The 27,975-nt window shown below is 32.0% G+C and overlaps 1 protein-coding gene and 1 long non-coding RNA gene across 4 annotated transcripts; one reads left to right on the plus strand and one right to left on the minus strand.

Moving 5' to 3' along the window:
* Window positions 1–1,840: 1,840 nt before the first annotated feature.
* On the plus strand, window positions 1,841–27,963 carry LOC139503019 (caspase-8-like). The gene is made up of 9 exons (XM_071292685.1): window positions 1,841–1,967; window positions 5,381–5,753; window positions 7,097–7,338; window positions 10,374–10,448; window positions 12,326–12,439; window positions 13,718–13,798; window positions 16,659–16,958; window positions 22,393–22,636; window positions 27,132–27,963. The coding sequence occupies exons 2-9, from the start codon at window positions 5,449–5,451 to the stop codon at window positions 27,499–27,501; spliced, it is 1,731 nt and encodes a 576-aa protein (XP_071148786.1). The 5' UTR covers window positions 1,841–1,967; window positions 5,381–5,448; the 3' UTR covers window positions 27,502–27,963.
* Window positions 20,587–21,813, minus strand: LOC139503022 (uncharacterized). 3 transcript variants are annotated; one of them, XR_011659001.1, is made up of 3 exons: window positions 21,702–21,813; window positions 21,271–21,349; window positions 20,587–20,705 (listed from the first exon to the last, which is right to left on the minus strand). It is a non-coding gene; the product is annotated as an uncharacterized lncRNA (long non-coding RNA). The 3 variants fall into 3 exon arrangements; XR_011659002.1 differs by lacking the exon at window positions 21,702–21,813 and adding an exon at window positions 21,493–21,570; XR_011659000.1 differs by lacking the exon at window positions 21,702–21,813 and having other exon boundaries at window positions 21,271–21,401.
* Window positions 27,964–27,975: the final 12 nt, after the last annotated feature.

Consider the following 27,975-nt stretch of genomic DNA (forward strand, 5'->3'; position numbering starts at 1 on the left):
CAGTATTTTTGTGATTTTACTTTTTTCGGTTGATGCATTATTCAATGCTGACAGTGCATTTCTCATTGCTGCCATTTCATTTTTCATATTCATGTTTTCTCGTTTCAGATCCACGTTATCGTTTAGCACTTCATTTAATTTCTGTTCCAGTGCCCGATATTCATTCGTAGGCATATTATTCTGACTTGCTCCATTATTTTCCACATTAGCCAATTTTTGGTCAATTAAGATTGTCAAATTCATTTTGCAACTGAGTTGTCAAAAAGGCGATATTTTTGTCCGTATCTCGTCGTGGCTCATTAATTTCCTGATTATGTAACTTTTGGCTTCTAGAAATTCCGATTCTGAAAGAAATTGACCACTACTAGATATTTGTCCTGTTCCTGTATCCAGAAGAAAGCCTTGACAATGCATGATAAGCAAACAGAGAACAGAAATCATCATTTTAGCTCTTAACAAACCCGTGTCTGTTGTATTAAATATATTATCTTGTTTTTCAACAACGATTGATATAATCACTTCAAATATAGGGTATGTTTACACAGTGATAATTTTTTGCTTAATTTTTTGTTTATTCACACAATATTTGTTTTACACAATGATTATAAGGGGAAAGGCAACTCGTATATGTTAATGGTAATAAAGCTTGTCACAGTAATCTAACAGAAAATTAAAGTATAATAATAAAATGCATGGTTTGGTGTCAATGAAAAAGTGTACTGTACTACGACATTTGCTTGGAATTATATTCCATAATATGAGGGGACTATACAGACTTGATTATTTAACTTTTCAGAAACATCTAACTCCAATTTAAATTTATGGCCCAAAATCATATCACTCTTCTGTTAAAACATAAGGAAACAAAACTTACATATTAATGTTCTTTATCTATCATCACGGTGAAGCTTCAACTATAAAAAACATTCACAGCGGAGTTAATCTCTAAAAAAAAAAAAAAGGGGGGGGGGGGGGTGGAGGGCAATAATACATACCCATGTTTTTGCTGCCCAGAAATGTTTGTGAGGCCCTGTGTGCTATGACTTATCAAAATATAGTCTCGAGTTTTAAAACTATGTAAGAAATAATGTATAATGTCATTGTGGTATCCGTGGTACATATATAGTTTCAAGAATTTAAATTAATTCATGCTAATACGATATATTGTAATTGATGAAAACAAAATGATAAATTGTGTTACACCAAATGAGCATTTCGACAGTGAATGTCTCTTCAGCGGCGATGTTCGATGCTTAATTCTTTAAAGTCCTCATAACTAATAAGACTAAGTACAGCCAGAGACACACATATGTGTATCATGTCTCTGGTACAGCCAAACCCGGACAAAAAATAGACCTATGCAAGAGGGAGCTACATTCCTTAAGGAAACTTCTAAGTAACTTTTTTTTTAGTTTTCCTAAAAATAGTGTTACTTTTTTTTTCCAGACCACTGGGAACATTAATTATTGACTCTTTTTGAAATCATAATAAACTAAACATTGTATTGTAAATAAAATATCAGATACCATTGGCGGATTAAGGGGGCAGGGGGAACGCCCCCCCCCCTTTTCTGGGAAAAAATTTGGTTGCTTATATAGGGAATCATTGAAGCGTGACTAGAGCGGGCCCCCACTTATGTAATTTTCTGGATCCTCCACTGGATACGGGGATTAGTGCACGAACTTTTCGATTTATAAGTTTAAACAATCGTTTTACTGGTAAAAGATTATTACCTTTTGTCTTTTAATACTCCAAATTTTGGAGGTGTTTAATACTTGGCAGAAGATATACGGATTCAACTACAGTTCTTATCCGACATTGGTAAAGATTTATTTTATGCAGTTCCGAATAATCTATTTTTAGAATTCATTTTTCCTTCAGTTTCGGTTTACGAATCATCGTCGAATGACATGAATAGACAATGCCAGATGGATAAGCGGAATGCCAAGATAATGAAGAACTAATAGGTGATACATTTTCTTGTGATCAAGTTCGTTATATGTGTTTGACTTTGTCCCTGGTACCAAACAAACGAAACAAATAAATCTAAAAAAAAAAGTATAACAAAGAACAGCGAATAACTTGACCGATTTTTTACTGTGATTGTACAATCCAATATTGTGGTACACAATGTATCTACCTCAAATAGTTTAGTCTGCATGCTGAGAGTGGACATATCACTATCAGTACGACAATAGTTGATTGGTTGATTAAGTCTAGTAAACTTGAGAATGGAAATGGGGAATGTGTCAAAGGGACAACAACCCGACTGTAGAACAGACAGCAGTAGAAGGTCCCCAATAGGTCTTCAATGCAGCGAGAAACTCATGCACCCGGAGTCGTCCTTCAACTGGCCTCTAAACAAATACCTATACTGCATGTACTAGTAGCAAATATTTCATGCATGTTTTGTGTTTAGGATGAATCAATAGTTGAAAAAGCAATCTCCCATCCATCATGTCTATATAGAGGTATTTATTTCACATACATGTATATGTGCATGATTTTTTTATTTTACCTTATTGCTATTTATATTTTATCCACCGTTACTATTCTTCATCATGTTCATAAAAGGTTTCTGTTAGATATATTGCAATCAAATTGTCTGATCCAAAACTGAAAGTGATTGTTATATGAAGTCAATAGTTCATGCGAAGTAAATTCTTGGGTCAAGTGTTGCAGATTCCCAAATAGCAGTTGCACATGTTACACTATTGTCCCAGGCGAAGTGGGAGGGTTTGGCGTCTGAGACAAACATTAATTAACTTGCGGCATTCTATATATATGCCTGTCTCAAGTCAGGTGCCTGTAAATCAGTGTTAATCATGTTAATTGTTTGTTGCTGTATAATGTGTATATCAAATTTGTTTTTGTTTATTGTTTTTTACATTAATCATAAAATAAAATTGAAAATGAAAATAGGGAATGTGTCAAAGAGACAACAACCCGACCAAAGAGCAGATAATGGCCTAAGGCCACCAATGGGTCTTCAACATGTTCAATGCAGCTAGAAAATCCCGCACCAAGATACATGCTTTGATCAGATAGCCCCAAAACAAAATTGTATAGTTAGTTCAGTCATGTCAGTGTTAATGGACGTCACATTAAACTCCGAAATACATTATAGATGGCTACATGTATTTTGTTGAATTGTTTTACATTTGTCATTTTGCAGCCATTTTTAAGTTCACTATGTGGTATAGGTTTTGTTCATTTTGAAGGTCAATAGTGATCATTTGGTCTCTGATGGAGAGTAACAGTATATGTCTCTTCGGCAATTAAGGTCTCATATTACTTTATTTTGCTTTTTAAAACATAACCATCATGACCATAGGGCATCACAAGGGTGGGGTTTTATACATGTATGCTATGAGAATAAAAATAAAAAGATGTGGTATATGTGTGCTAATGAGACAACTCTTCACAAGAAACCAAATGACACAGAATTTAACAACTATAGATCACTGTAAGGCCTTATATAGCTTCCGTTACTATATGATGCAGTATGGGTTTTGCTTCACAACGTTACTTAAGGCAAAAATAATGTCTAATTGTCTGTTCACCAAATCCTATAAATTACCCTGTAATTAAAGGATCCCTGTTTAAGTTGTCTCCCTTAGCAGGAACATAAATTTACAATCGACAATGAAAAGCAACAATGTAGCTGAGTGAACAAATATATGTGTGAGTAATATGAGTAGCCTTTGAGTTTACAAATATTTTAATTACATTTAATTTGTTGTTAAGCTAGTATAGATACTTTTGCATGATTCCAGAAGTTATTTTTTGCTGAAAGATTGTTAAAATGTTAAAGCGCCCATATAAAACTTTTTACCTACCTTGCTTTTCGTGGGCAAAAGCCAATTTAGCGTGAGGTAGAACCAGTGTTTGTACGATTGACAAATTTTAAGGGAAGTTTTAAGTTTGTTTAAAACGTGTGTAATATTCACAGAACTAAATCTGTAATTGGCAAATGCACAATTTGAACATCCAAACTGACCACAAACTTTAAGGAAAACATTAAAATTACACTTTTAAAGGATAGAATGAATTGAAATAAGTTAAATCATATCCGATTATCATTATTATCATTTTTCATGTTTTATGTCTAGCATTTAAACATGATTTATATGATCTTAAAGTCAAGAATGAAAGCAAAACCATTTTTGGATTCCTCACGATTTTTGCAGAATTCACATTTTATTAATTGGAAACCGGGAAGGCGTCAAAAAGGCAACAACCCCACCAAGAGCAGAAATAGCCAAAGGCCAACAATGGGTTGACACGGTGAGAACATCCAGCACATAAAGGTGTGCTCCAGATTACCCCAAAAATAATGTATACCTACTTTCTTTACTTTTCAATTATCAAAAATAAAGGTTTAACAAGAAAGGTGGTTTATTAAGCACCATGAGCATGTTAAATTTAAGATAAGAACACATGATGATTAATATTATGAATATAAACATGATGAAAGAATGGTTTAATATCATGAATATATTATTAGGTACCATGTCTTGTGGCTCTGGTCTCTAAGTTGAAATGAAATCATATTTTAAGTCAATTCTTTCCCTTATAGAAATATTTAACATATATGTGTGTATTGTGTTCAATTGGTTTTTTTTTAATGCCCCCGATGTAGAGGAGGGGACATTAAGTTTTACCCTTGTTCATCTGCTGGCTGTTCATACTTCCCAAACTCTAACTTCAGTTTGCCTCAACCAAATGTTATGAAACTTAAACGTAGTGCTTATTATGTATTACCACAAAACACAGATCAAGTTTTAATTTTTGTGTCGTCACTTCAACTGTTCTACAGTTATGCCCCTGTATAAATGGAAAAATTGCAAAATGTTCAGTTTCTGTTCTTTATCTTAAGTTTGACTCAACAAAATGTTATGAAACTTATACAAAATGCTTATTACCACAAAACACTGATCACGTTTGAAAATAGTGGTGTCACTTTAACAGTTTTAGAGTTATAAATACCTCTTTATAAATGGAAAAATTGCCATGATTTTAGTTTCCATTCTTTAGTTTAAGTTTGCATCAACCAAATGTTATGAAACTTATAAACAATGCTTATTACCACAAAATACAGATCAAGTACACATTTGAATAGCATCTGACACTTTTATCTTTCTTGAGTTATGTCCCTTTATTATGTTGTATGCAAGCAGGGGTATCATCTGTGTCCATTGGGACACATTCTCCATTTTTTTTAAATAGGAAAAGCAATTTTGAAATAACATGCATATGATACATAGCTACATGTATATAGTGATTATAAGTGCCCCACCCCCATTACATTTATTGCTAAAATAGCCTTGACTTCTTATCATACTTAAACAAAGTTATAATTCTTTTGATTTCATTGCAGGTATGAGGTTACACTTTTATTATTGTGAATCATAAAAACAGAAGTTGAGTTGTGATACAAAGGACAAAATGGCTAATTTAAGGTTAAGACAAATTTTGGTGGAAATTTGCAGTGACCTTGGTAGTGATGACCTTGAGAAATTAAAATTTTTGCTAAGAGATGTGACTGGATCAGCAAAATTAGAAATGGCAACTATGGCAATAGACATATTTAGTGCCATTGAAAGAAATAAACATGTTGCATTACATGATGGTAGTTATTTAGCAGAGTGTTTTTGGTTAATTGGACGAATAGATTTAGTGAGAAAGTTAGAGTTAGATCCCAGACGTGTAGAGGTTGGCATGGAAACAGATCCTAGGCTATTACCTTTCAGGTTAGTAAACAGGATGATAGTTCTGAGGTGGTTTATAAATTTTGGGTTTTGACACTCTGAACATGCTGAATAGTCAAACTTTAATCTGAATCTCTGCTTAAATATTCCAGAATAATTTATTTCCGGATGGAGATTCGTCCAAATAATAATTATCATACTGGAACATAATTCTCATGATTGAACAACACTTTAAGCATTGTTTAGCACTAATTATAAGAAAGAAGAAGTGGTATGATTGCCAATGAGACAACTGTCCACAAGAGACCAAAATGACATAGAAATTAACAACTATAGGTCACTGTAGCACTATTTGCTATTTAGTGATATTCTTCTAAATGTATAATACTATATTTATATGGCATGCACATGTTCTAAATACATGAAATAAGGAAAAGTATGTTACTTAATTCCTTGAAACTAAGCTTTAAACTCCCCAAGGCAAAGTTGACCTTAAATGAATTTGGCCATTACTCTTAGGCCTTAAATAAAATATTGTTTGTTTCCCCAATCCCGACTGACCCTGTAAAAACGGTCCCACCCTCAAAATTTGATTGTCAAAACTAAGTCGCAGATTATTTTATTCATTTCCAATTTGCAGGCTTGCTGGATCGACCGACACTGTTCCAGCTTATTGGATAAAATAGAATTATTTACCTACCTACCTACCCACACCTAGATTTGCAGGGTCGGGATTGGGGAAACAAACAATATATTAATTTAGGCCTTAGGTTATTCATGGTGAAATAGCTGTACTTTTGACCTACATGTATAATGGTTTACTTTTATAAAATGTGACTTGGATGAAGAGTTGTGTCATTGGCACTCATACCATATCTTCTTATATCTAAAATATGTAGCACCTTAACTGATTTGGTTCCTTTACATCCTTGGTTTTTAAATATTCAGCTTTAAGAATTTCATTGCACCACCTTTTACAATGAGTAAAACTGAAAAAACAAATTCAGCTATAATAGACTGCTAAAATGATAATTTGTAAATTAGTTCAAACAAGAAAAATAATTTATGTACAAAATGATGAACAAAAAACAATACGATATACTGCAACAAACGCCAACCACTGAATTACAGGCTCCTGACTTGGAACAGGCACACACAGAATGTGGCAGGATGAACTAATTAGAAGGCGCGCCAACCCTCCTCCTAACTTGGTACAGTGGCTGAACAGTATAACAGTAAAATAAACTATAAACATCAGTTGAAAAAGGTTTAACTTGTCAGATTGATACAAAGCAATAATGCCACTATTATATTGATTCATGGATGATATGAACATATTTTCAAATATTTTCAAAGTAAAACATTTTACGTATTATTTGTTTCAGAATTTTACTATATAAGATATCAGAAGATTTATCTGACAAAGAATTTGAACAGTTGAAATACCATTCTAGTAAAGCATTAGGAATTAAGAGAGGACAATTACAGAAAGTTAAACATGTGTTTGACCTGTTTGTTCTATTAGAAAAAAACTCATTAATAATTCCAGCCAGTATAAATGTACTTAAAGACATGTTAAAAGTACTAAATCGAGGAGATTTATTGGAGCTTGTTGATGAATATCAAGGTAAAGATATTATATATCATAATTGTTTCTAGCTGTGTCCTAGCTTTGGAAATGTAGCATAGATTATCTTGTATCTTTTTTCTGATTTGCATATTCGTTTTTTTTATGCCCCACCTACGATAGTAGAGGGGCATTATGTTTTCTGGTCTGTGCGTCCGTTCGTCCGTCCTTTCGTCTGTCTGTCTGTCCTGCTTCAAGTTAAAGTTTTTGGTCGAGGTAGTTTTTGATGAAGTTGAAGTCCAATCGATTTCAAACTTAGTATACATGTTCCCTATGATATGATCTTTTTAATTTTAATGCCAAATGAGGGTTTACCCCAATTTCACGGTCCACTGAACATAGAAAATGATAGTGCGAGTGGGGCATTCGTGTACTGGGGACACATTCTTGTTTCAAATATAAAAACAATCTCAAATTTGAATTGATAGCAAAGTCAAATCTAATTGTTCCTCCAAGGCTCACTGATTTTTTAGACATTGTTTCTCAATTGCTATCTTATAAAAAATAAGGTCAGTTTTAACTTTTCATAAGGTTTACCTTTATATACATGTTTTCTGTATTGTTAATTGAAAATTTTGTTGTAAAGTTATTTTCTTTTATTTATTTAAAGCTAAAAGAGGGACCAAAGATACCAGAGGGACAGTCAAACTCGTAAATTGAAAATAAACTGACAACGCCTGGCTCAAAATGAAAGAAGCATTCTCATTAAGAAAAAATTCACACACCTAATTAAATGGGCATTCAAAAAATCAAAATGTGAATATATATGTTCAAACTCTTTTAGGTCATTTTTTAGTAGCAATAAACAAAAAAACTATGTTAATTGGACATGCTTTGATACTATATATGCCCTTGAATTTTTACTAGATAACATTTTTGTTCGCTTTGGGGATTCCGTATATCGTCAGATTATTGGAATTCCAATGGGGACTAACTGTGCACCACTTATTGCGGACCTGTTTTTGTATTGTTATGAGTTACAATTTATGACAAAAATAAGCAAAGACCCATCGAAACAACATCTGATAAACAAATTTAATAATACTTTTAGATATTTGGATGATATTTTGGCTCTCAATAATGACGACTTCAGTATGTATATTAATGCAATTTATCCTGTTGAACTTACTTTAAATAAAGCTAATACTAACAATGACCACTGCCCTTTTCTCGATCTTGATATCTATATCACTAATGGAAAGCTGAATACTAAAATTTATGATAAAAGGGATGATTTTTCATTTCCTATCGTTAATTATCCGTTTTTAGATGGTGACGTTCCCTTGTCACCATCTTACGGTGTTTATATATCTCAACTTGTACGATTCGCTCGTGTATGTAACAATGTTTTAGATTTTAACGAGAGAAATTTATGTATTACTGAAAAATTATTACACCAGGGTTTTCGATATCACAAACTAGTCAAAACATTTACAAAATTTTATCATCGGTATAAAGACATTATTCGTAAATATAGCTCAACATGCAGACTTTTAATACGTTCAGGTATTTCACATCCAATTTTTTATGGTAATATTCTTTATAAAGCACAAAGGTGTCAGTATTCACCTCAGAAACTTACAAAACCTTTGAATAGACTTATTAAGAAGGGATATAATTACGATACTGTTGTCAAGTCATTAAAGATTGCATATTTTGGCGTTAATATTGAGTCATTGATAAGGTCTTTGCATCGGAACTAAACACATTTATTCTAAAAACAGTTGTTGGCATGACACGGGTTATGTTCTTCTCATATATGTTATGATGGTATGATACTAAACCCCTAACGGGAAGGATTGTGCCTGATGTTCATATGATGAAATCATAATCTTTCAGTCAGTTTAGTTGAAGTCTGGAGCTGGCATGTCAGTTAACTGCTAGTAGTCTGTTGTTATTTATGTTTTATTGTCATTTTGTTTATTTTCTTTGGTTACATCTTCTGACATCAGACTCGGATTTCTCTTGAACTGAATTTTAATGTGCGTATTGTTATGCGTTTACTTTACTACATTGGTTAGAGGTATAGGGGGAGGGTTGAGATCTCCCAAACATGTTTAACCCCGCTGCATTTTTGCGCCTGTCCCAAGTCAGGAGCCTCTGGCCTTTGTTAGTCTTGTATTATTTTAATTTTAGTTTCTTGTGTACAATTTGGAAATTAGTATGGCGTTCATTATCACTGGACTAGTATATATTTGTTTAGGGGCTAGCTGAAGGACGCCTCCGGGTGCGGGAATTTTTCGCTACATTGAAGGCCTGTTGGTGACCCTCTGCTGTTGTGTTTTATATTTGGGCGGGTTGTTGTCTCTTTGACACATTCCCCATTTCCATTCTCAATTTTAAACAATAGAACACATGACACAAAATAGAAAACTAAAGAATAAGCAACACGAACCCCACCAAAAACTAGGGGTGATCTCAGGTGCTCCAGAAGAGTAAGCAGATCCTGCTCCACATGTGGCACCTGTCGTGTTGCTTATGTTGTAACAAATCCAGTAAATAGTCTAATTTGGTAGGTCACATTTATGAAAGGGAAGATGATTGTAGTTACGACGTAAGGAACATATCGGATATCATTTGTGAAACGGTTATTTCATAACGGTCAACCAACTCATGATGGCGTTCGTAAAATTTACGAAGGGATGATTTCAACTTCACCATTTGGAACTCTTGGTTTAATAGCTTCCTTGTGAGCAGTTACCCTCTATCATGTCTATCAAGAAAATCATGATAGGAAATGCAAGCACCGAAATATCGTATCAATTGGGAGATATATACCTTGTATGCAGGTGCTGCTGGAATGTTGCTACTTAAAAATGGAAAGTTCACAATTGGAAAGCTGAATTCATCTCTTTTGTTGTAAAGTTTTGTTTTCAACTAACGTTCTTTGTCAATTTCTAGATGTAAGTCATGTAAATATCATGAGTATATATATAAGGTTTAACTTAAACAAGTTATTCTGTATTGTTATACAATAGTATACTTAGAATATTGTTAGTTTTGCTGTAAAGTTTGTTCTTTTTATTTCTTTATAGCTAAGTATCCACATTTGATAGATGGTGAAAATAATACTGACAGTTTAAATATAAATGGTGCTACACAGACACTAGGTAAATAATACTGACAGTTTAAATATAAATGGTGCTACACAGACACTAGGTAAATAATACTGACAGTTTAAATATAAATGGTGCTACACAGACACTAGGTAAATAATACTGACAGTTTAAATATAAATGGTGCTACACAGACACTAGGTAAATAATTATTAACAATAGATGTCAGAATAGAAGCAGGGACCATTGGGAATGTGTCAAAGAGACAACAACTTCTACAAAGGAGCAGAAAACAAACGGCTATCAATTGGTCGTTATGATCATTACAAACATAAAAAAACACCATATGTGTGATACAAAATAAATAGTGTACATATTTAAGGAAGTTCGCTGCTCAGTTTCAAAATAAATCACTTTCCATAACACTAGTATATATTGATAGGGGATAAATTGAGAAAGCAAAAAAGCAAAAAATATATAGGGGTCAATGTGCTTGTTTTCCAGATATTAGCCATTGGAATTTTGGCGGGAAAATGTTCTCTCTTGATTTTTCATAGCTTCATCATTGACCAGTTAAAGTTCTCAAAACTATTAAATAAGAAATATTTTTTTTAGAACTTTTACAAATGGCTTATAATTATACATGAAAAAGATTTATAAAAAGAAAATGGGGGTTCATGGGCAAATTTTTTTAAGGTAGTCAAATGGATAAAACCAGAGGATTTTGAAAATCTGACAAAAATTCTGAAACATGACAAGCAAACATCCTTAAAGTCTGATCTTCCATCCTTCTGTCTAGATCTGTTCATCTAACAAATATTTTCATCCCTCTCTTCTTGGAATAAATGGAATAAGACTTCATGTGTGATCAGCAGTTTTGAAACAGTGATAAGTTGTAATGTGTGTGTCCTTTAAGATGTCAGACACTGTCTGTTTTCTAATATTATAAAATGGGGATATACATATACTTCACTTGTTTACATGTACAGTACTTTTACGTTTGTTGATTTACTATAGAAAAGGGGCTCTTTTCACAATACATCTTAAGTAGAGAATTGATGGAAAGTAATTAGACTGTGCAATGTTCATGAATTTAAAGTATATTTTTCTCAGAAAATATTGTATGAAATTAGTTGCTGGTGATAAGTATCTATGTACTGAGAGTAAAAATTTCATCCTAGTGTTAATTTTAACTCAATCACTCTGGATAACCAGTTTATTTGATCACTTTAAGATTATCATATAAGTTTAGATTTCCCTTTTAAAGGCTTTTTTCATAATGACCAAAATAATACAGAAATAAAAAAAAAGATCAATATCAGTTTCAATCAAGTAAGTGACATTAGAACTCATCTAAACTTTTTTAAAACTTACCAAAATTGTCTTTTTACTTTTTAATTTGAATTGAATAACAAACAAGAAATAACTATCATTTGGAGCACCTGAGATTTTGCTTGTTTTTTCATGGATCAACATCTAGAGTGTCCTGTGTAGTGTTTTGTGGGTTTGTACATGCTTTGATCATTCAAATTTAGGTCAAGTTGGATTTTAAAGATTTTGAAAATTACCATCCAAGAGTTATTTCCCTTTTTCATTTGCTTTGGTGTTGGCTATCTTTATACAGCTTTAATTATAACTGTCCCTTTGGACATCATGGACATGTTGAAGCTAAAACTATTTAAAAAAAAATCACCATTTATATATCATGTAAAAAAAATATATCTACATAAAATCCTAATAAGGGCTTTTCCAGAATTAATTGTATGGGGAAGGGGGGATGCGGGTCAGATGGCACTTTTATTAACATTTGATGGTTAGTGGTTTAATATTGCTTGAACATTTAACGGAAATTTCTTATTCAAAATTTAAGCATGGTGAGGTCAAATAAAAATACATTTATTTTTGAAAATATTTGTTAATGTTTTTTTCAGAATCACCTGTTGTTGACCAGTACCCATCATTACCCAGCAGGCCTCAGAATGGTGGACCACAGACTAATGAACCATCTCCAATGCATGCGTATGAAATGAATGCCTTCCCTAGAGGTATGTTAGATCTTACTCAATGTAGTTGAAAGGGAATAGCAGTAGTAGAATGTGAAAAAAATATTTATCCTCAATACTCCCAAGTCTCTCTTGTTACCGGCTAAAGGTTTCTAGTTTATCAATGGCACTCAAGTTTATGTAGCAAAGAATAGCCACTTTGATGTACAAGGATAAATAAGGTAGCACTTACCGACAAGCAGGAAAAATTGCATATTTCTTTTTCCTTTTAGCTCACCTGACCTTTAAAGGTCAAGTGAGTTTTTCTTATCGCTTGATGTCTGTCGCGGTCTTCATCTTCATTGAATTTTTTTATAAAAATATTCTCCTCTGAAACTACTTGGCCAAATTTGACCAAATTTTGCCACAATCATCGTTATGGTATCTAGTTTAAAAAATTGTGTCAGATTATGCCAACCCCCAACCAAGATGGTGGATATTGCTAAAAATAGAACATAGGGTTTAAACGCAGCTTTTGGCTTATTTCTCTGAAACTAAAGTATAAAGAGTAGATGTGACAGGGGGCTGGGGTTGGGGGTGGGGGGGGGGGGTAAAAGTGTTTATCAGGTTTAGATCTATCTACCCTTAAATTTTCAGAAGAATCAGACAACCCGTTGTTTAGTTGCTGCCCCTGATTTGGTAATTTTTAAGGAAACTTTGCAGTTTTTGGTTTTTATCTGGAATATAATTATAGATAATACAATCCAATCAATTTAATTAACACCCTTTGAGAAAGAATGGTCAGTGTTTTTACAACAATTATCTGTTTGACATTTTTATGACCTCGAGGCTTACACTTACCTGTGTAAACATCGAGGTTAATTTTTATATCATATTACATCATATAAACATGAAGGAAACTGTTTAAAACTTTATTCATAGACACATAACAAAGAAGTAAATATGAAATAATAATGAAAATAAAGATGCATTCATCAAAAATATACTCACCAAATTGCTGTTCCCGGTCAAAAATCTTGTCAGTTTTAACTAAGCATATCAAGACGATGATTATTGTCTATGCAATAAACCAAAAGGCCACTTGTCATCTTGTAGAGCTATGCATATAACTGGACAATTTAACATTAGATGAATTGGAAATGATTTTGTGCAGGAGAAAACTATGCAATTAACCACAATTATGCTATTAACCTGTATGCAATTAAGTGGAATCGACTGTAATTAACAAGATCAATATCAACAATGTATCTTTAGATGAATTGAGAGACTGTATTGTTGTTGAAATATTTAAAAATATCTGTTTATATGTTTATTTTGCAGGTTTCTGTATTATTATCAACAATAATAATTTCTATCCTCAGTCTGGCTTTGGATGTCGAGTTGGAAGTGATGAAGATGCTAGTAAATTAATCAAGAACTTTTGAACGTGTTTCTGTATGGTTGAAATTTAAAATCGACGCCAATTTATATTTACTTCTACTATGTATAAGATTGACAGCCTGTAAAGGCACAGCTGAACGCAAAAAAAGATAACTCAAGTTTTATCTATTTTCTCATTTATACAGAGTCTGATAGACTAACTCAAAAACTGTTTTCATCTTTTTAACTTTAGGATACTTATATTAAATGTAGGTCTTTTGAGTCATGGTGCAAAGATAAGAAGGTCTTTGAATTGGAAAAAAGGGGGGGTCCACTTTGTATCCTTTATTTTTTAATGCCATTTTTCTTTATATTAATAAGTTATCTTGCCAATAAAACTATACAAGAGTTATGTAAATAAAAGAAATCAAGGCTTATTAGCTCATCATCAGTAAACCAAAAGAAATAAACAGCTGCGCCATGAACGCATGATACGCCTGACATCTTGTGTGGAAGTTTTATGCAATAATCATGAATAGTGTCTGAGAAAGTTTTAAGCAATAACCATTTATTGTTTTTGAGACACGGCGTGACATGTGAACCCCCCCCCCCCCCCCCCCAACCCTTTTTTTTTTTTACAAATATCACTAAAATAAAATTTTGAATCAAATCAAAAAGTATACAGATCTTTAGATTAATATAACAAAGAAGTTTGTACAGTTTCAAGCAATAATCATAAATTGTTTTTGAGATACGGCGCGACATGTAAAAAAAAACCTTTTTACAAATATCACTAAAATAAAATTTTGAATCAAACCAAAAGTATACAGATCTTTAGATTAATATAACAAAGAAGTGTGTACAGTTTCAAGCAATAATCATAAATTGTTTTGTGAGATATGGCGCGACATTTAAAAAAAAAACTTTTTACAAATATCACTAAAATAAAATTTTGAATCAAACCAAAAGTATACAGATCTTTAGATTAATATAACAAAGAAGTGTGTAGAGTTTCAAGCAATAATCATAAATTGTTTTTTGAGATACGGCGCGACATGTAAAAAAAAACCTCCCCTTTTTTACAAAATACTCAATAACTCAAAAATAAAATTTTGAGTCATCACCAAAAAGTATACTGGTCTTTAGATTAATAATCAAAGAAGTGTTTACAGTTTTAAGCAATAAGCAGAAATCGTTTTTGAGATACGGCACGACATGTAAAAAACCCCTCCCCCTTTTTTACAAAATACTCAATAACTCAAAAATGAAATTTTGAATCATCACCAATTAGTATACAGATATTAAGATTAATATAACTAAGAAGTGTGTAAAGTCTTTTAAAGCAATAATAAAGAATCGTTTTTGAGATACAGTGTGACATGTGAAAAAAAAAACACCCCTGTTTTAGTTACAAAATGCTGTAACTCAAAAAGTTTATATCTTATTTTCACCAAAAAGTATACAGATCATTTGACCATCATAAAAAACAACTATATTAAGTTTCATGAAATTTAGATATGTCGTTCTCAAGTTATGGTGCGACATGTTTATGCCTGACAAATAGACGGATGGACGGACACTTGACATTTATATACCATAATACGTCCCGTCAAAATTTTGAGGGGCGTATAAAAAGAAAAGATTTAAAACTATTTCAAGAGTGAAAAAAGACAGTGCACACAGACAGCCGCAAAAAAGTGAAACATTAAAATTCTGGTCGCACACTTAATCTCCCATGGAGATTTTCAAAATTGGGCAGGTCTGTTATCATCATAATACAGGTAGTTCAAATTACTATTTTGGGTTATCTGATTTGACAAATAAAGCATTTCTACTAAATATTATCTAAATTATACCATATCATAAAACAATTTTTGTTCTCAGGCAACGACTTTTAATGATTTAATTGAATGGTAATAACAATTTGCTAATTATCATGAATTATATCGCTTATTATATCCCAGAAAGGTTGACTGCAATGAAGCTTGACTTACAACTTTACTGATTTGTAAAATTTGCCATTTGCAAATATCAATCATTGTAAACAAATTTGAACCTCTATGCACATATCATGCATATATGTTGGGGAGATATATGAATTAATCCTTCAACTATGTTTGAACCTTTAATTTTTGCTGTAAGTTAAAATCTGCTTAAAACTGAAATTTGTTTAATAACATGATTGTTGTCCATTTGGAAATGTTTTTTTGGTAAGAATTCTCCACCAAAATGGTCATAATATAAAAGCAACTGTATGCATGCATGCATCTTCATCATTTATTCAGAAAGCATCTTTCGACAACCTGTATCATGACAGTTACATGTATAAAAGCATGTAAAGTTTCTAGTAATAATCTACCAAAAGTTCAGAGACATTGCATTTGCTTTATTTAAAAAGAAGGCCTGTAAATGTGCTAATCAATCTCACAAAATCTTTGTTTCACATGACTTTTGTTTGATCTCATATTGTAGCTAGAATTTTAAGTTTGCTCTTGTAGTTTTTGAAGATGAGTCATTATTCATATGTAAGTTTTTCACTTTTGCTTACATTTTGACATTTTGCAAATGTGGAATTTAACAGGAAGTCTGAATTTCTTGACAAACAACGTAAAAACCAGTTTTTATGCCTCATTTATTATGTCCCATTTATGGGAATTATGATTTCAGGTCTGTGCATCTGTTTGTTTGTTCTTCCGGCCTTTCTTTCGTCCGTCTATCCTGCTTCAGGATAAAGTTTTTGGTCAAGTTATTTTTTAATAAAGTTGAAGTCTAATCAACTTGAAACTTAGTACATATATTTTGTATAATATGATCTTCTTAATTGTAATGTCAAATAAGAGTTTTTTTCCCCAATTTCAAATTGTTAGGTTTTTAATAACGATATTTCAAAATATTGTTGTAGGGATGCTGGATGAAACTTTCTGTAGGCTTGGATTCATTGTGAAAATATATAATGATTTCACTGTAAAAGATATGGCTGCAGTAATGCATGGTTTGTCTCGACTTGACCATTCAAAGTATAATGCTGTGGTTGTATGTATATTGTCACATGGCGGAGAACATGTTGTTTATGGAGTGGACGGGAAAGAGATTGCTATCAGATACTTAACATCATTCTTTAGATCCTCAAAGTGCAAGAGCTTAGCAAACAAACCAAAGCTGTTCTTTATACAGGCATGTCAAGGAAATGAAAGGCAAACAGGTAAGATTTTTCTAAGTGAGATTAACCGCCACAGTGGTTTCATGGAATAAAATTGAGAATGTAAATGGGGAATGTGTCAAAGAGACAACAACCCCACCATAGAGCAGACAACAGCCAAAGGCCACCAATGGGTCTTCCATGCAGCAAGAAACTCCACCCCGGAGGAGTCCTTCAGCTGGCCCCTAAACAAATATGTATACTAGTTCAGTGATAATGGATGTCATACTAAACTATACCAAACTAAAACTAAATTATACACAAGAAACTAAAATTAAAAATCATGTTTGCCTTGAGGGTGGGAGGTTATGGATTTTAACAGCCGCTGAGTCAAACAAAAAAATTTAAATTGGAATTTGCTGCTTCTCCGCTAAGCAGACAGCATTCAGGAGTAAGAGCAAAAGACTGATTGGAATAACGTGTCTGGATAAGGTGACATGTCTTCCTGTGAAATGTTACCTTGTGAACTAGCATGTTGAAAATCCAGCTCAGCCTGTAGGTCTAGTACAGAGGAAAGTTTATAGTCATATATCAGAAACATAGATTATGCATATTCATTTGCCCCTGGACGTTTTTGCCAGGAAGATTTATGATTGTTGACATTGTTTAGACAAAAAAACTTAACAGTAAGTCAATGTTGAAAATTTTATGTGATGCATAGATCAATATATTTTTTTTGACTGATAACTATTTTTTGTAGATTAAAAGTATTTCATCCTAAAAAATAATAATTCTGTTCAAACTAATCAATAAGTATGTAATAGTCACCAATTTGTTTTAATTTTTCAAGTATTTGAAAATCGTGAATATTTCCACGTGTTGAACATCACATACAGATGGATTGAATCAAAAAAGTAAATTTTTGTTTTTGAGTATTGGAAATGATATGGATATATGATGTTTCAAAACTGTTGCTTCTATGCATAAAAAATAAAAATAGATCATAGAACAGTGAAGATATAAAATTTTAAGGTTGAAAAAATAATTTTACTGGTCTTAAAATGATTTAACATTTTCTCGTATTGTGCATAGCGATTGTAAACATAGTCAAAGGAAAAAAATGTTTTGAAATTGAAACAGATTGGATTAAAAAATGATTAAAGCCAAACTCATTATTATAAAAGGTGTTCACTGTAGATTTGCTTGTTCTTATTAAAGACTATAATAATTATGGGCATAGGATTGGACATTTGCGCTTCAAATACTATGGACATTTGCGCTTTAAATTTTGATTCACCTGTATTAAATTGACCGGACATTTGCGATTTTTACATATTGTCGTCCACCTGTAATTTTATTGAGAAGTATTATCACGTAGATAAATTTATCTTAAATTTGTCATTGTTACGACAAATGGTCCAGAATCTTTCCATGTCCTTTATAATGAACAGTAATACTTGCTCTTCCTGCTATTTTTATCTTTTTGAAGAGTATCATTTAACAACAGTCGATGAACAGGCCCGTAGCCAGGAATTTCCAAGGGGGGATTCGTTGGACTCACAAACTCGACTTTAACAGTCACAATTCGAACAGAACATTGACTTTAACAGTGCTTATTTGTTTTCAAGGGGGGGTTCGTCCGAACCCCCCGAATCCCCCCTGGCTACGGATATGATGAATTACATAAAGATTTGTTATATTGATGAACAGGCACCCCAGAATTGAGAAATATGATTATTTATTTGAAATATGGGCGAAATACCAGTCAGAACAGGTAACAAGAGCTAAATATTTGTTCAGTCCTTGGGCTTCAGATATCAAGCGGAAACTGACATGAGATGACTGTACTTTTTTTATGTCTTTAAAATGTTTAATTTGAACTATTTTTAGCTGTATAGAAACTTTAAACATATATCAATGTGCTATGAAAAGGGCTATGCAATGATTTTTTAAAAGCAAAGCCTGGATAAAACAGGAGGATTATCATAAAAACCAAATGTTGCAAAAGTGCAAATGTCCTTTTTTTAAAAGCGCAAATGTCCTATGATTTGAAGCACAAGTGTCCAAAATAAAAAGTGCAAATGTCCTTTGAAAAAACGCAAACGTCCCGCACCAATAATTATAATGATGCAACATCAAAGGGATTATTAACTAAATTATTAAATAAATTAATATAATTAAAATAAAATAAATTAATAATAATTAACTGGGTACTAGCTTTTCTAACATAATGCCATCATTATCAAAATGAGAACCTGATGACATAGAATCATCAGTTCAAAGTAAAAGACCAAGAGTCAATGATCCACTGGTGTAGTTGATAGACATAGAAAGAAGTCTGTTATATATGTTGTAATGAACAATAACTATTAAAAGATCATCAATTTTATTGGATATAAATTTAATAAAAACTACCAATCCAACACACATCGTTTTAGTTTTATTTTCGTCATGTTTCATTACATTAAGACACAAAAAGTTACATGCATCATGAACTCTTCAAAATCTTTCAGGACTCACCATTTATCACCATGAAAAATTCCTAGTGAGAAATCTGCTGAGACATGGCTGTCTTGTCTAAAATTGAACAAGGGATGGGGTATTTCAGCTTGGGTTGATATTTTAAAAACTAGCAATTAGAGAAAAACTGACAGTTATAAATTGGTCAGACTAGAACAATTTTTATTTACCTTGAAAATTTTGGAAAATATCACCTATTTGAAGATATTGGCCCAGAACTGCTGATATCAAATTTATTAATTTTTGGTCTTTCAAAATTTTTTCTTAATTTTTCGAATGATTTTATCTTAAAAATCACTTAATATGCACATGTTATTTATATATAGTTATAACCCAATAATATAGACAAATTGAATTCAAGTTTCGTTACCTTGCATGGTCTTATATATATTTATTTAAAATGCAAAACCCCATGTTATAACAACTGCATAAAGGTGTAATACCACCATTGATTTTTCCCTATTAGTCTTTGTTAAATTGGCACTTTTAAAAAAATTGTACAGTATTTACCTTTATTTCAACCAAAGAAATACTTTGCATGTGTAAAGTTTAATCCTTTCCAGTGATACAGTGAAAATTTCACACTACATTTCATTGCATATAAGAAAATAATCATCGCCGGAAGTAAACAACCCAATTTTTACACTGTTATTTACATGTTACCTGCTTTGGTAACTACGTAACCTTAACGTTCCAAAATATTTTATAAGACCATCAAATAAAAAAAGAATGATGCTTTCAGACATCCAACATACATATTTACGACTCAGAAAAATTTAAGTGCATTGAAATGCAGGGTTAATTTTCTACAACTGTCAAATTCAAGGGAATATTTTTTTAGGCCTACTTTCGTATGCAACTGGATGTGACGTACCATGATTTGGTGGTATTACACCTAAAGAACACCTAAATGTCAAATAAACCTAATGTATTTTTTTCCCCTCCAATTGCAAGTTATTTCAAGCATAACTGTCAAGTTTTGTCTCAGTCAGAGCTATAGTTTCAGAGAAAATCACTATAATGTAAGGCCATATCCTACGGCAATTTCAGTCTAATTTCTTCGAAAAATCCTAATTTCAGTGTATTATTATAAAATGCAGTGTTGACTAATATCTGATCATAAACTCATGATCTATTCATTCAAACAATTATATAGAATACAAAAGACAACTTTAAGATGATAAACAATTTTATTGCACCTTTTAGAGTTCATTTGAAGGTCTGTTTTGGTCTGTTTTGGTCCATTTTCCCTCCTTCCTTCCTTTTTCATCAAAACTTGATATCTTTTGTCTAAAAATTAAAACAAATGTGATTATTTCCCCACAAAAATGAAATAAATGTAATGTTAAATCAATAATTAAAGTGTTTTAGCTGAAAGAACTGTCTCTATAAATGTTAACAGTCTACACGGAAGTTTCTATAAGCCCTTATGTGAAACTCAAGTTTTTGGTCTGTTCGCCTAGTGTGACAAATAACGGTTCCCTTTCAGTCAATCATTTATTGTTACTGGTATCAAAGTCTTTTTATTTACTCATAACAGTATATTTCTAATAGATTTACACAAAGAGTCCACTTTCTTGTATTTTACATTAGAAAATTGGGAGAAAGAGTAATAAAAAAATACCTCAAAATGTTTTTAAAAAGGGTTATGTCCCTTGGAATGCTGGTACAAAAAATAATTGGTAAGAATTATAAAGTTTAAGTATGTGAGACTGGATTCTGATGTGTGTAAATCCAGGGCAAATAAGTGTTTAGATGATTTATTGTCTGTGCAAAATGTAGACGGCACAATGGCAAATTGTAAACTTTTGCGGCCAAAAAAAAACAAAAAAACATGATGATAGTTGATACTTACTTTAATGCTGAAGTGTCATCTGCAGACCAATTCACATATGAGATTTTTCAACAGAATGCTCTTCAGAACATGGTTAACACTGAAATAAAAAAAATCACATGTTGTATAAACAAATCTGTCAGGGTAATTTAAAATTTAACACAGTAAACTAAATACAGCTTTGTCTGTCCACTCATTTGACTTAGAAAACACCCGTAAACCCTCATTTCAAGGCAATTTTACCTCAAACGTGCTCTCTGTGTCTAAATCCATTCCGAATAGTCCATGTTTACAATGTATGAACTGGTTTATTAATAACTTTTAAAAATGAAAGTACAATAAGGTCACGAGTGCATATGTAGTTTCCCTAAATAGGTGTAATACCACCATTGATTTTTCCCTATTAGTCTTTGTTAAATTGGCACTTTTAAAAAAAATTGTACAGTATTTACCTTTATTTCAACCAAAGAAATACTTTGCATGTGTAAAGTTTAATCCTTTCCAGTGATACAGTGAAAATTTCACACTACATTTCATTGCATATAAGAAAATAATCATCGCCGGAAGTAAACAACCCAATTTTTACACTGTTATTTACATGTTACCTGCTTTGGTAACTACGTAACCTTAACGTTCCAAAATATTTTATAAGACCATCAAATAAAAAAAGAATGATGCTTTCAGACATCCAACATACATATTTACGACTCAGAAAAATTTAAGTGCATTGACATGCAGGGTTAATTTTCTACAACTGTCAAATTCAAGGGAATATTTTTTTAGGCCTACTTTCGTATGCAACCGGATGTGACGTACCATGTTTTGGTGGTATTACACCTAAACAATCTTTTTTGCGAAAAACTTTTTATTGTGGATACTTTTTTTCTGTTTTACAAATTATAGCCCTTTTTAGTCCATTTCGTGACGATTTAATTTTGCAATTTTCAAATTAACCTCATTTAGTTTAATAAGGAAAGTTCAAAGTTTCAAATATTGGTGACTATTTATATTTGGTAAATTTTTCTACTCAGGAAAGTCACAATGAATTAAGTTAGTTTACAGTAATATATCTATAATGTTATCAATGTATATGTTATCAAGATTTAGCTTACATATAAAGCTTCTTTTTTTTTTTAATTGTAGGAATAAACCAAACTGATTTATCAATACAAGCTGATGGTCCATCAGATCTAGAAGAAGGTCAAAGCTTTCCTGAGACAGATGCTGAGGATGTAGGTCGGTCAAATAACTCCAAAATTATACCAGATGAATCAGACTTTTTGATTGGCTATGCCACTGTTACAGGTTATACATCCTTTAGAAGTCGAACAAGAGGGTCGTTTTACATACGGAAACTCACCGAAAATCTGAATCAATATGCCAATAGGTAAGAATGAACAGTTCAATTTGTTTTAAGGATGTACTTATGTGATGTTTGGACTGCTTGTCTTTTTCCCCATCATTACAGGGTAAAAAAAATGCCGCATAACACCCACTTTTCTTTTGATATAAGACTTCAATAGTTCATAAAACGTCATTTATCAAAATAAAAGTAGATTCTAGATTTCTTTTCTTTTGATTTGAGACCCAAACAATACCAATGCAAATATAAGGTCAAAGTCTGAGCCATCCTTTCTCCCGCCATATTTTATAATTCAAAAATCCCCAAGAGGAGCTCCATGACCTATCAATATTTTTAGAATATTTGTTTTTTAACTAATGCTCTTCTGGTTTATAGTATCAATTGTGAATTCTTGAATTTTTATACGACCGCAAAAATTTTAATATTTCGTCCTATATTGCTATCACGTTGGCGTCGTCGTCGTCCTGTGTCGTCTTGCGTCATCGTCATCGTCCGAATACTTTTAGTTTTCGCACTCTAACTTTAGTAAAAGTGAATAGAAATCTATGAAATTTTAACACAAGGTTTATGACCACAAAAGGCAGGTTGGGATTGATTTTGGGAGTTTTGGTCCCAACATTTTAGGAATTAGGGGCCAAAAAGGGCCCAAATAAGCATTTTCTTGGTTTTTGCACTATAACTTTAGTTTAAGTAAATTGAAATCTATGAAATTTTGACACAAGGTTTATGACCACAAAAGAAAGGTTGGGATTGATTTTGGGAGTTTTGGTTCCAACAGTTTAGGAGTTAGGGGCCAAAAAAGGGCCCAAATAAGCATTATTCTTGGTTTTCGTACAATAACTTTAGTATAAGTATATAGAAATCAATGAAATTTAAACACTAGGTTTATGAACACAAAAGGAAGGTTGGGATTGATTTTGGGAGTTTTGGTCCGAACAGTTTAGGAATTAGGGGCCCAAATAAGCATTATTTTTGGTTTTCGCACCATAACTTTAGTATAAATAAGTAGAAATCTATGAAATTTAAACACAAGGTTTATGACCATAAAAGGAAGGTTGGGTTTGATTTTGGGAGGTTTGGTCCCAACAGTTTAGGAATTAGGGGACCTAAGGGTCCAAAATTGAACTTTGTTTGATTTCATCAAAAATTGAATAATTGGGGTTCTTTGATATGCCGAATCTAACTGTGTATGTAGATTCTTAATTTTTGGTCCCGTTTTCAAATTGGTCTACATTAAGGTCCAAAGGGTCCAAAATTAAACTTAGTTTGATTTTAACAAAAATTGAATCCTTGGGCATTTTTTTGATATGCTGAATCTAAAAATGTACTTAGATTTTTTATTATTGGCCCAGTTTTCAAGTTGGTCCAAATCGGGTCCAAAATTAAACTTTGTTTGATTTCATCAAAAATTGAATAATTGGGGTTCTTTGATATGCTAAATCTAACTGTGTATGTAGATTCTTAATTTTTTGGTCCCGTTTTCAAATTGGTCTACATTAAAGTCCAAAGGGTCCAAAATTAAACTAAGTTTGATTTTAACAAAAATTGAATTTTTGGGCATTTTTTTGATATGCTGAATCTAAACATATACTTAGATTTTTGATTATGGGCCCAGTTTTCAAGTTGGTTCAAATTGGGTCCAAAATTAAACTTTGTTTGATTTCATCAAAAATTGAATAATTGGGGTTCTTTGATATGCTAAATCTAACTGTGTATGTAGATTCTTAATTTTTGGTCCCGTTTTCAAATTGGTCTACATTAAAGTCCAAAGGGTCCAAAATTAAACTAAGTTTGATTTTAACAAAAATTGAATTTTTGGGCATTTTTTTGATATGCTGAATCTAAACATATACTTAGATTTTTGATTATGGCCCAGTTTTCAAGTTGGTTCAAATCAGGATCCAAAATTATTATATTAAGTATTCAGCAATAGCAAGAAATCTTCAAGTGCAATAGCAAGCAATTTTCAATTGCACAGTATTGCGCAATAGCAAGAAATCTTCAATTGCACAATATTGTGCAATAGCAAATATTTTCAGTTGCACAGTATTGCGCAATAGCAAGAAATATCTAATTGCACAATATTGTGCAATGGCAAGAAATTTTCAATTGGAGTTATCTTTCTTTGTCCAGAATGGTCATCAATAATTGAAATTTGGTAATATCATATTATCATTGAAAATGGTAATCTCATTAAAAATTGAAATTGGTGAACTTTTTAATAATATAATTGAAGCATGTTTTTAGATGATTGATGCTGAAGGAACTATGAACTTTTTCAGTTATTTTATTGTAACTTTTGGTTAACATTGATTTTCGGATTGTGGTTTTCCTATCTTCTTTTGTTAGGACCCATTGACTCTAATCTGACATTTTCACATCAGTGTTCATATATATTGTCTTAATAATATTTATTTTATGTAATAATGTCAAACTACTATTTCAGGTTAGGGTGAAGGTTGGCACCAGTTAAAACGTTTAAATCCACTGAATTGTTGCACCTGTTCTAAATCAGGAATCTATTGTTCAGTGGTTCTGGCTTGTTGATATTGTCATAAATGTTTCTTGTTTCTCTTTTTTAGCTTAACGTTCCAAAGGAACAGTGAGCTTTAGCCATTACTTTGTGTCTGTCGTCGTCCGTCAGCGTCATCCATCTGGTGTAAACTATTTCAAACATATTCAAACATCTTTCAACTACTGAACCAATTCCAAAAAAACTTAAGCTGAATGATCCTTCGGGTATCTAGAATAAAGTTTGTGTTTTATTTTCTGTTTTGTCAAAAAAAACATGGCCTCCATGGCTAGAAATAGAACATAGGGGTAAATTGCAGTTTTTGGCTTATATTTCAAAAACAAAAGCAGTTATAGCAAATCTGACATGGGGTGAAAGTGTTTATAAGGTAAAGTTCTATCAGCCGTGAAATTTTCAGATGAATCTAATAACCCATTGTTGGGTTGCTGCCACTAAATTGGTAATTTTAAGGAAATTTTGCAGTTTTTGGTTATTATCTTGAAAAGTATTAATGATAAAGACAAGCTGTAAACAGCAAATATGTTCAGCAAAGTAAGATCTGCAAATAAGTTAGATGACCAAAATTGTCAATTGACCCCTTGAAGAGTTATTGCCCTTTAAGGACAATTTTACACAATTTGTTTATCATGTGAGCATCTTTAAGTCTACTGTGCATGCATGCAATTAATCACCTTTTACATGTTTTAAAACCTAACAAACTTAAAAATCTCACACCAAACACCTTTTTCTTTTGCTTTTGAAGAAAGTATGACAAAAAACTGCATTTTCAAACACTTATTAATATACATTAAACCAAAAAAACAAACTACGATGAAATTGGTCACCTAAACTCTTAAACAAAAGATAGATACCAAAAAATCAATGTGAGTGATTTAGGCTCTTGAGAGCCTCTTGTTTCATGCCCTATTTATATGCATTATGTTTTTTCTGGTCTGTGCTTCCTTCCTTCTGTCCTGTAACAGGTTAAAGTTTTGGTTGAAGTTTTGGTTAAGGTTTTGGTTAAAGTTTTTGGTCGAGGAAGTTACTGATGAATTTGAAGTCCAATCAACTTGTAACTTAGTAAACATGAGACCTATGATATGATCTTTCTAATATTAATGCCAAATTCGATATTATATCCCATTTTCAGGGTCCACTGAATATAGAAAATGATAGTCAGGATGGGGCATCCGTGTACTTGGGACACACTCTTGTTTATAGATGAGACTGTTGGATTTTCCTGTTTGTATAGTTTTACTCTAATCGTTTTGGGCCATTTAAAGCCTGCTTTTGGGTGTGAGCCAAGGCTTTGTGTTAATTGAAGGCTTTACTATGACTTGAAATGGTTCACTTTTTAAACATTTTGATTTGGAAAGTGATTGGCTCATTGAAAGTCATTCCACATCTTCTTACTGTGAAAGTACTTTTATTCAAGGGGTACCAATTTTCGTGGTTTTTGTGGATGACTTTATCCATGAATTAAGTGTCCAACGAAATAAAAAAGCCATTGTCCAAATCAAGACATGGAAAGATACCCATGTAGGTATGACTACTGTTATGATTTAGAGAATATATTGAATAAAGTGAAATATTTTACAATTCAAACACGTTTATAGCATTTGTTTATGTTACTGTTTTCTCTAGGTAACATGTTTATGACCTAATTAACACATTTAATGGTCTTCAATCTGTTGATCACTTTATCTTGGGTTAATAAGTGTTGTAACTACAATTTATATGAGTCAATGTTTACTTAGCAATGTCCTTCAATCCAGACTAAGTGTAACTGTCGGTTCTAATGGCTTCAATTTTTCATTTTTTTTTCTTTCTAGAAAACTTAAATCCACGAGTTTGAAAACCCACGAACATGTAAATATCACTGTAACAACAAAAATTGATACCCACCAATTAAAACACTTTCACAGTATTCAAATAAAAAAAAGAAGACGTTATGTTTTCTCTTGCTCAATCACTGTCTATTTAATTTTTATTATTTTTATTTTACAGCCAAGATTTGATATCCATACTAACCAGGGTGAATCATGATGTATCAACAGAAAATATCCCAGCTGGAAACAATTATGAAATAAGCAAACAAGTTCCTATGCCACAATTTACTCTTAGAAAACAATTATTCTTCAGACCTGAAAATTTACCCAGAGATGGGACTGTGCCACGATCAGCTGCTGGGTTGAGTATCATATCTCAATCAATACAAGCTGTAAGGACTATCGCACAACCAACTGATGCTACAAGTCAGTCAGGGGAGGTAACTAGTGGGAGTGACGCTACAAGTCAGTCAAGTGAAGTACAAAATGTAATTAGTCGGAGTGATAATTTGAGGACTGTTACTCAACCGAGTGATGCTAATATGTGATACCATATAATCTACTATGACTTTAGAAATGTATCAGTGCATTTATTATAATATGCTTGTTCATCATTGTACAAAAATTAGAATAGTTAAAGTGATACCAAGCAAAGATCAATACAAAAAATAATATCAAAATTGAAAATAATTTTATTTCCTGCAAATGTTTTCATTTTGCAAAAATACAAAAATCACAAAAAACTTTGATATTACAGTATTAAATTTTAACAGAAAATATGACTTGACATTTAAACTATTTCACTACCACTGAAGAAAATTTGGACATGTTAGAATGTAATTTTATATGTTATATATGAAAAACGGAGGTAATAGTTTTGTAGGGTTAAAAAGAATATTATGGACTGCTGTTAACTATTAACCTTGATTGTTGTAATGTTACTTTACAAACAGACAGGAAGATACTCTGCTGTAAACTAAGGAGATTAAAAGATAGATAACAACAATCTACACACATCTTAT

Source organism: Mytilus edulis, chromosome 14 (genome assembly GCF_963676685.1).
Source record: "Mytilus edulis chromosome 14, xbMytEdul2.2, whole genome shotgun sequence".
In the NCBI taxonomy this organism is placed as follows: domain Eukaryota; kingdom Metazoa; phylum Mollusca; class Bivalvia; order Mytilida; family Mytilidae; genus Mytilus; species Mytilus edulis.